This window comes from Lepisma saccharinum, chromosome 3, assembly GCF_977018435.1.
Source record: "Lepisma saccharinum chromosome 3, izLepSacc3.1, whole genome shotgun sequence".
Classification (NCBI taxonomy): Eukaryota; Metazoa; Arthropoda; class Insecta; order Zygentoma; family Lepismatidae; genus Lepisma; species Lepisma saccharinum.
In genome coordinates this window covers 367,195-377,430 of record NC_139231.1, presented here as the reverse complement: position 1 = coordinate 377,430, position 10,236 = coordinate 367,195, and the positions used below count along the sequence as shown (strand labels likewise).

The following is a 10,236-nucleotide window of genomic DNA, read 5'->3' as shown; positions in this document are numbered from 1 at the left end:
TTATGGCACGTGTATAAGAGGTTATATGTACGCTTAAAGTTGTGATTTACTTCTGTTGTTTAACTCTACTCTTAATCCTTTCAGTTTCGTTGAAGTAAATGTTTCCAGTGTGCGAATTAATGGGGGGATGCCGGGGATTTCCCCCCACAAAAAAATCCCCGGGAAATAATTTAATTTTTATCCCTGCCAGTTTTTATCCCCTTCAAAGAAAATGAGATTGTAACCACATAGGAAACTATTTCTTAACTATGTAACAATTGAAAAATCATTCGTGTCCTTTAATGGTCCAGCCAATAAGATTTCCCTGGCGAAAAGTCTGCAGCGTTGTGGATTAATGAAGGACACCATTCTGCAACTGATCAACCTCACCGAGCCAACAAAACAACAGGTTGCTTTCCAAAGTTTTCACGGCATGGTGCTGATATTTGACATACATTAAAGTGTTCACAAGGAACTTGAAGGTATGTTAGATGAACGTTAAGTTTGAACCTGAGAATAGAAAGTTGGTCGAGTTTTCGGTGTTCCTAGTTCGATAGCTCTTTGTTTATATAAGTTTGGGTTTTCTCAGGATGTAAATACACTGTTTATAAATTACGTGTAAGTGTTATCACAAGATTTCATGTCCTAGGCTAGAACCACTGTTATATGATTCTTAGAACAGTAAGGGAATAAATAGTTAAGTTTACCTACTCTAACATATGCAAATGTGCTTATCCAAAAACCAACTCCGAAATGAAATCACAAATGCGCCACTAAGTGCGCACCCTATCCCCAAAGCAAAAAGCTTAATTCGCACAGTGAATGTTTCTGTCATGATGGTATCGAGAACAAAATCGAGACGAGAACAAGACAAGGCTGGTGTTTAGACATGGAGAAGAGGAGTAAACAGACTTTCTAATTCACGAGTAAGTTTCATCTCCGTACAACCCATGGTTTCCCTGACTTATACCCTGCTTACAATTTCTCCTTTTTGTTCCGTTGTGAAACTTGCTTCAGATATCATTTCAATAAAATTTGCCTTTCATGACTACACGGATGTCGCCGTAATTTTTTATGGACAAACTCTCTACTTTTGAATACAAAATAACAGTGGCGGAAATTGGATTCCAAAACTGTTGGGGGTGGGTCAAGGATAGTTTACTTTCCCTTGGTAGATAAGGTTTAGCAAAAGTGGCAATTGCCCCCCTCGCCCCTTTTAATCGCCGCCACTGCAAAGTAATAATAACAATAACCTGTTACTTTTAGGGTCATTTTCGTGCATTTTCGTTATGTGGCAAGCTCAATGAATGTATCCGAGTTATAATAAGTGCTCTTCCGGTCGACATAGCTGTTTCGAATGTGGTATTAGGTGGGGGATGAGGGGGAATTCCCCATTCTGGTTACTATTTTTTAACTCTTGCGGGGTGAAGTAGCCTACTACATGACTAACGTATGTAATATCCCTATGCTTCAAGTGTAGTTGTAATGGAAGTACTTAAAATACCACACTGGCCTTTTTCAATAATAATGTTTTTAGTCTTTCTGCCATAGCCTAAGTGTTAATTGCGTTAACATCTCAACAAGAAAAAGTCTATGCCTCACTGTTAGTGTTGCCCACGGGTCGAGACGGGACAGGCTTTTAAAAATTCGAGATGAGACGAGATTGATCATGTGCCCCGAGACAAACGAATATTTTCGAGGCGAGACAGCATTTCACAGCCTTTCCACGAGACGAGACAGGCCAAAGTCTCGTCTCGTGGGCAACACTACTCACTGTGGTGGAAATACTGATTATCAACCAGTTATAAGTCAGTTCCATTGTCATTTAGGAACGTATGGTATGAAAAGGTAGTATTTGTTGCCCATGTGCACAAGTGAGGTAGGGCCATCATAATTACCACACAGTTTCCAACCCTGGAATATAACCTTCTCTATCGTTGGAATGTTCCTTAGAAGCTCTCGTGGCGTTGAAGATGCGTATCAATGCACAACGTTCCTCAATGCTGTGTATGCTTTTACAAAGAAGAGACAGAGGCAGAATTTAAAAGCGATTTACGGGGAGGGGTTCCAAAAGGGGGAGCTCTGCCAAGTGCGCTGATGCCAAGATATTTCCATTCAGCTTACTTCCTGGGCAAACACGATAATTTCTGAGGAGGAGACCCTCGCAAAAGGTGAAAAACAAGTGACTTCAGGGCATGCTGAGAGAGAGAGAGGGGGGGGGGGGTGTTAGGAGAGAGCATTCACATTGCTATGTCATGAAACTGGAAATGACAATTGGATGGAGGGAAGCAATCAACCGTGACAACATTGTTAGCAGATAAGTTCTTTGTCTTCCGAGGACGCTTGTTTTGCGTCGGAAGTCACAAGTTCAATTCCTCAGCCGAAACTTGTTCTATTGCAGAATATTAATGAAATTACCATACGCTGCAGAGAACATCTCATGTAGCAAGCTTACCTTGCATGCCAGGTGAGTGTACAGTGCGGTATTTGAAAAATTTCCAGTGGGGGGGGGGATTTTAGTAACCAGTGAAGGGGTGGGCGAAGTGGGTGACCTCCCGGGACCTTGCGCCTGAATGAGCCTTTCGTCTTAAGGGGTTCATAACAAAAATGTATTAAATAGAAGTGAGTGGAAAGAAGATCGAAAAGGCTAATTTTTGTAGCCAATACAATTAACACATTCTGTCAAATCAGGCGCGTAACATACAGGCGGGCGGCCTCTAAGCCTAAGGGGGCCCGGAAAAAGTAAAAATGATTGTCATATTTCTCATGTGAAACAATTACACAAAAATTCACGATAAATTGCGTGGACATTATGATCCACTTATTCTTTTCTCGAATAAAAAGCAATTTATCTCGTCCTTTCTTCTTTCTCCGAACCTTGCACTTGCGATTGCTAACAATAAAGCACCTCCAACTGCCACGAAGCAAGTGCAAGGAATTTAAATGCTTAGACTCTTTGCAACTCAAGAAGGCAATGGATAATATAAGCAGTTCTTCCTTCCTTCCTACACCTTCCTTCATATTTCAGCTCCCGTGAAACAAAAGAAAGACATTTTTAGGGTGAGTGAAACTATTAAATATAATTTTCTTCAGTAATTCATTATTATTTAAATATGATAATTTGCTGACGTATCCCTGAAGATTTTGTATCGATTCACATTGCGATTTCAAATTTAATAACGGATGGAGGCCTCAGCTACGCCCCTGCTAGTAACTATCCTTGAAACTCTGAGATAGCGTGTACAGTGGGATCCATGAGTATTACGGTGCAAATTGCCCATCACCATGTTCGTGCACTTTATTCGACCCAATAAGAGCTTCAAAGAAAACTCAAAACAAGCTGTTGACAACTTCTGCACCAGCATACATAAAAATCCATCGCTTAAAAACACGTAGGATGTAAGAGAAAAATTAAATGAAAATAGTCATGGACAATTTGCACGGTAATAGTCATGGATCCCACTGTACACTGCATGTACATACATTATATATATATATATATATATATATATATATATATATATTTATCCGACAACCAATGTGACTACCGTCAATTTGAAAATTCCATTTAAAGTGACGACCGGGTGTTTAGGACGACCATATACGGTTGCCATGAAGGCAACCCTGCTTATCGTTTTCCTGATACTCGAGAGAGTGTAATGAACTGTCGTTGGAAATACGTCATTGATGCCACAATGATAGTAGAATGTCAAAATTGTGAAATTCTGAAGTAATAGTACAATAAACTGTCATCGAAAATTCGACCATGTTGCCACATTGGTAGCAGAATGTCTGGATTGTATATTTTTTTAGTTCACGGTTCCTCCGCTTGGAGCACGACAGTCGGTCGCTGTATATGTTGATTTTATACACTTTGTTCATAGTTTCATTAAAGTGGCAACCGAAAACTAAGTTGGTAGCATTGGATAAACCACGTGAGCGTTCGTATACATTTCTTTCAGACTACCGAGCACACGGTCCACCAACGCGAAGAAGCAGGAGTGATATTTAATGTGAATGCTTTGTCTTGCTTGCAGCGTTCCGACATGCGCTAGCTGCAAAAGGAAAACGAAGAAGTACAAACTCAAATAAAACTATGGTAAGTTGAAGTTTCAGTAACTTTATTTAAATAGCATACTATTGCACGTACGTAAGTAACTAGAATATTCTCAATTCAGACAAAATATGAGGTTATCAAGCTAAAATCGGTGTTACTTTGTGTGTATGTGTGTGGGGAGGAGGGGGAGGCCGAAATTATTAGCGTAAGATTGTGGAGATTTTAATTTAAATCTACTGCAGTGAGATCGGACTTTTGTATGTTCCACGTTTAAAATTAAATCAAATCAATGATTTCATGCGCAGATTGTTTTAGGGCTGCTTTTTCTTGTCCTATTTTGTCAGCGGCTGGAAAGCTTTATTTCTGCATAAAAAATAAGAAATAGAAGAGCCGTCCATTAGTAGCCTGAATGCTCATGAAATTAATTTATTTCATGATCTGTGTACGAAGTAATCTCTAAGACCAGAGTTTGAGATACATAGTATTAGGATGGCGAAGCACTGTAAAAATAGATGTGGCAATGATTTACATTAAATTTGTCATAAATGTTTTTAATTCAATTTTTTATTATCTTGTAACATGTTATATTTGCGATATGAATCTCTCCCATGCCGTTACAATATATTTCCAATCAATGTAAATGAGTTTTTGTACCATTTCAAAACTTTTGACTAATCGCGACGATGAGAATGAGTGACGGAGTGATGACATTTATGAAGGGACATTCACAGAGAACACTCATGCCCAGGCCAGAATTCGAACCAGGGATCCCTAATAAATTATTGAATAGCGTGTTACAGTAGAAGCATGCACACCTTTAACAACATACCATTAAAAACTTTATTATTATTTCCAGGCGTCGAGAGCGAAAAAGATCTTACAAATGGTTCGGAAGAGTAGAGGTGGTGGAAAAGACACCCTAACTGGATGGAAACCAAAATATGAAAGCACAAAAGGACTGTCAGAAGAGGAAAGTAGCTGCGTTTTGCAAAATTGTAAGTTTCTTTGTTTCTGTAGGCTTTGTTTATACGATTGTTTACATGGACGTAACTTGGGGCCTAATTTTAAAGGGGCAGAATCTTACTTTAAGCTTAACTTTGGGGGCCAGAATCGAAAAAAAAATGCCATCCCATAAATATAGAGTTCACGATTATTTGCTAAATAACTGACATTTGTGAAATCACAATAAGGACTCTGTATTACTTTGCTATCCAGGTCCAAGAAGGCTAAAGAAGTTAATTTTTACCAAGTCTGAAAATTTTGGATTTGCATAATATTTTGATTACATGCTACTATATGATATGCACTTTTGAGGATCACATTGCTATAATTGTTAGCACATTGCCTGTCAGGCTGAAACTTAAACTAAGCTGCTCCTATGTGCGAAATGGTCCTGAGATTTGGATTCTGTGTTAAACTGTAGGTTCAGTCCAAACTTACTTCTGTATGGCAGACTAAAATTTAAGTGATCAGACTAATTCATTTTCTTGTATATATGAAACCCAAACTACTCACGAAAATATGCTGTTGATGTTGAATTGCATTCTTGCCTAGTGAACAGGTGCTTGAATGTGTGTACATACAAAAAACGTTATGATGTAGTTCAAAACATGAACATTTATTTTTTTTTTTAAAAAAAACAGCTTTCTTTCTGTATGCTTGCATTTGGTATTTCATGAAGTAATCAATGCAGACAAATCAGATGGTTGTTCCTAGAAATTGTAATTCATTGTGAGTTCATGTGTAATTTGTGTGTTTTGAAAAAAAGAACACCAGTACAAATCTTCATGGCACTCGCAGAAGTTTCATTACTGCTGCCATTACTATTATTTTCAAATGAGAACCTTGAGGAAAGGAGAGTGAGGAGCCGAAAACAACATTTTGTGGATAATATTCGAATGTTGCTATGAAAAAATATTATAATGTCCTCTTTAAAAAAAATCCATATAAGATGATATGTACTACCTCAAACAAATTGTTATGTATTATTCGATTGCTACTTTAACTACACTTGTACAAGCCAACTGGGAGGGAGGGAGGGATGGGATTGAGTCTTTAGGTCTTCATAATGGTACAATGTCTCAGTACGTAATATAATGCAAATTCAATAGTTATTGCCAACACTGTACTTACGTAGTAGTGTCAAAATATATTTATTAAGATACACATTTGAATAAAAAATAAAATGAATTATGTGGTTTCGAAATACTGTACGTCCACAGTTCTGGATATTGCAACAAAACTATTTCTGACTCCAAAACTTTATATTATAAATTGACACAATATCAGTTAAATTATTTGTACCATTTCATTAATTCTGAGGAATTTCTAATGTTCGACAATATTAATATTCTAAATTGTGAGAACCACTGAGCAATGTTTCTCTCTTGCATTAGCAATACTTTTTGTAATGCATTTTGCTTGGTTGTTAATGCTCCACCCGACCATCATCTTGCAAACATTGTGAGATGTAGGTTATATGCATTTGCTCTCAAACATACATATGATAATGGCAATAGAAGTATTCAAGCATGTGTACAATTTCTCTGGAGTTAAAAAAATTACAAGATTTTACCATCAGATATTTTAAGCACAGATGAACTCCCCCCAAATCAGCTATTATGTATGTCAGACCAATTATTCATTTAAGGGAAGCTATTGTGCTTCAGCCCTGCCTGAAATGCACTGGACTTAAAATTATTATTATTTATGGCAATTTGTACATCACAAACTGAAATTTAGATTTCTTTCCTCAATTCATAGCAAAATGTGAATAGTTCATTCACATCGTTAATTAATGTATATGACAAAGTGATTGCAATCTGATTGCCTTTGAAAAACAAACAGTGAATATAAACATGTACAAAACATGAGATATGAATTATATGTTTTTATTCATAAACAAAATAACAAAGGGTCTGTTCCGAAAGTCACACGAGTTTAACACATTAAATGAGTTATGGTAACTGGCTGTCACATAAGTGTTTCCGTGAGTTTCATTATGCTGTTCCAAAAGTCTCATTCCGTGTGTTTCATGCAAGAATGAGTCACCAAACGCATGGATCAGGAGGCTCGTTTGTTCGGTGAGAATAGTTGCTGCTTCCAGACAACGTACGTGCTGTTGGATTCAAATTGCACTAGTTCGGAAAATGTATTATAATTTTAACAGATAGCGATATGAAGCAACATGCACAAAATGAGTATGACTATAACAGTTCTTAGAATGTGAGTAAAGTGAGTAACAGTGCCCACAGTAGAGTTTATTTTTGCAATAAGGATATTCCTTCCGCTAGACGCCATGTGGAAACTTTTTCTAAACAAAACGCTGCACCTGCGCTTTTGCCTAGTGTCCCATAAGTCTGTAAAATAACAGGTTTCAACAGATTCACAAGGCCAGTTATTTTCATTGGATGCGTTTGTTTCGTTAAGACTTTCGGAATGCACCCAAAATAGTGCCTATTAATAAATCTGCTTAAATTTCATGAATACAGTTTTATGATAACTGTAATGGTCATTCACTGTAGTTCACTTAAAGATATTTAAGATAGTATTTACTATTTTTTTCTCATGTATTTATTTTTAGTTTACCAAATGCTGGATGTGAGCAACAGTGAAACAAGGTCCTGTGAAAATAAACCTCATACGGTTTCCGAACCCATGTCATGGAGTGTAAATAGTAACGTAACATGTTCAGAGACAATATGCCAAGTTTTAGAAGATGCTGGAGGTTATGGACTATTATTACACAGTGATCCAAAAGTGAAAATTGAAGAAGTTGTTCCACCTTCACCTTCCTCGACAGTGTACTGTGGTGAGGAATGCAAGCAATATTTGCTTCATGATCCATTCACAGATTCCCATTCCATGCAAAGCAATTTCCTCATGTGTGTGAAAGGACTTAATTTGAGTGATAACATGATGACAGTGCAGCAATATGATTTGGGCGATGTGTGTAACACAGCAGATTCATGCATAAATAATGTCGCAGGGGATCATTTCACAAATTTTCAACCACAGAGTTTAGGTTGTTTGAAAACTCAAACTAATGATAATTTTGAATCTTCATCTTGTTCAACTGTTCATGATAGTGTAAAAGATCCAGACTACGTGAAAGGACTTAATTTGAGTGATAACATGATGACAGTGCAGCAATATGATTTGGGTGATGTGTGTAACACAGCAGATTCATGCATAAATAATGTCGCAGGGGATCATTTCACAAATTTTCAACCACAGAGTTTAGGTTGTTTGAAAACTCAAACTGATGATGATTTTGAATCTTTGAATTTTGAACTGTTACACTAAAAAGTTATCCAAGAAACTTCAAACACTTACAAAGTAAACTACAATACCAGCAAAATAATCATGTACAGTGCACACAGCCTCTCTCACTTCGATTAACAAATTACTCAATTATCACTTATCTAAAGATGTAAGACTTCATTGATATTAGCCAAAGTTTAAAATATGGGAAGGCACGTTGGTTTAAAAGGTCAACATTGAAGTTATTAGATGGCAGATTGCTTTAGCAGAGTGCCCTGTCACTGCTGTTCTTCACCATCAACTTTAATCTTTTAAATGTACTTACGTTCCCAAGTTTTATTATTTGACCATTCTTGTCTTACCTTGAAAAAGGCATGTGGTATGGTAAAAACTTGTGTAAAAAAAGTACATGGCAAAACTGGAATTCAGTTATGTGGTGTAAGTTATCCTTTATATAATTCTTTGTACGGAATGTTGTAAACATGATATCCTGGAATATCATTGAAATAAAAATTTTGTTGATCAGTTCTAATTAGAACTGTAGCAAGTAAGGGACAAATTATAGAAAATATCTGTGCAAATATGCATTATATCATTTTCATAGTACATATTGTATTGAAGAATGTGATTTTCTTGCAGAAACTATGATTAAAATTTCTACTGTGTAAGCCATTATGTATGTTGTCGACTTGTAATGTCACCTGTTCCAATTTAAATATTTTCTGTTAATTTTGCATAATGATTGATGTTTTCCACTTGTAACAAAATTAAGAATGTTCTGAAACAAACACTGGATATGCATTCTCGCAACATTTCTCAAGTCAAGAATTGATCATTTATGTACACACAACAGTTCCTTATTTTCTCTGTAAGCAATGTTTCAACAACAATAATGTAACTGAAAATTATTAAGGCCTATTGAAAATCGTTAATATATCTAAGAGAAAATATTATACTTACAAAAAAACGTTAAACATTGCAAATTTTATGCTTCGGATGCAGTGTTTGTTTAAGAATAAAATGCAATTTTATGTTACACTGAAATTGTGCTAGCTGTGCTAAAAAAGGGGGTTGCTTCTAATCCGACTTGTTTCTGGGAATAAAGGTTCTGGAACTTTTGAAGTTGTTTTCTTCTTGTGTTCATCATAAGAAATTCACAAAATATTGTGGTATCCCAACTAGCGAAAAGTAGTTGGCTCGACATTCGACCAACCATACTAAAAATGGTTTACCAAATATACGAACATAAAGCACTGGTAATTTTGGCTGTTTCCAAGGTTTGGCCAACATTTTTTTTGTTTTGTTTTTTTCACGTTGTGGTGTCGTAGTGTAAACTTAAGTATAGATAGGTTTGTGTTGTGATACATAAACTTTATTGTGAGTCAAAATATAAACTTCAATACAAATTATTTGTGTAAAATGAAAATGTTCACAACACTTTTTCACTCATATGGTATCGTTGTTTTCAAGGTAGCTCAAGGTGGTAGAACAACACACTTTGTAGAGTTTACTAAGTTTTACACATTGCAGGGAATTTAGTCTGTACATATAGTTGTTTATTATGTATATAGTTAATGAATCACTTTCACAAGAATACTTGCAAAAATGTTCTTGTTCTGATACAGGTTAACAGACAACCATAAGGAATCCCCAATGCTGAAATATCTCTCATCCATGGTGGCTGACAAAGAAGTGTTGAGTGACTGCAAGTTATGTATAGCTTCTACTTTCATTAACAAAATATTATGTTTTCAGCATGTGCTGTGGCTGAAATTTTCTGAAACAATGTACATTTATAATTTACATCATTCTTATGAAATTTTTCTTAGCAGGAGAAAGTAGTTTTTAAATCAAGGCACAGCTGTTAAGATTTTTTCAAATATTAGCGATATAATCAATATTTGTGAAATACACAAGAAGTAACAATTGCCCATCAG

At 36.1% G+C, this 10,236-nt stretch overlaps 1 protein-coding gene across 1 annotated transcript; it reads left to right on the top strand.

The window, feature by feature from the left end:
• The first annotated feature begins 3,978 nt into the window (after positions 1-3,978).
• On the top strand, positions 3,979-8,341 carry LOC145984873 (uncharacterized). Its single transcript, XM_083118248.1, has 3 exons — positions 3,979-4,078; positions 4,893-5,031; positions 7,620-8,341. Exons 1-3 carry the CDS (start codon positions 4,076-4,078, stop codon positions 8,339-8,341), a joined length of 864 nt encoding a protein of 287 aa, XP_082974374.1. The 5' UTR covers positions 3,979-4,075.
• Positions 8,342-10,236: the final 1,895 nt, after the last annotated feature.

Excerpts from the sequence above, each read along its gene's own strand:
- LOC145984873 (XM_083118248.1), top strand. Across the intron at positions 5,032-7,619 it reads TAGCTGCGTTTTGCAAAATT|TTTACCAAATGCTGGATGTG; the intron begins GTAAGTTTCTTT and ends ATTTATTTTTAG.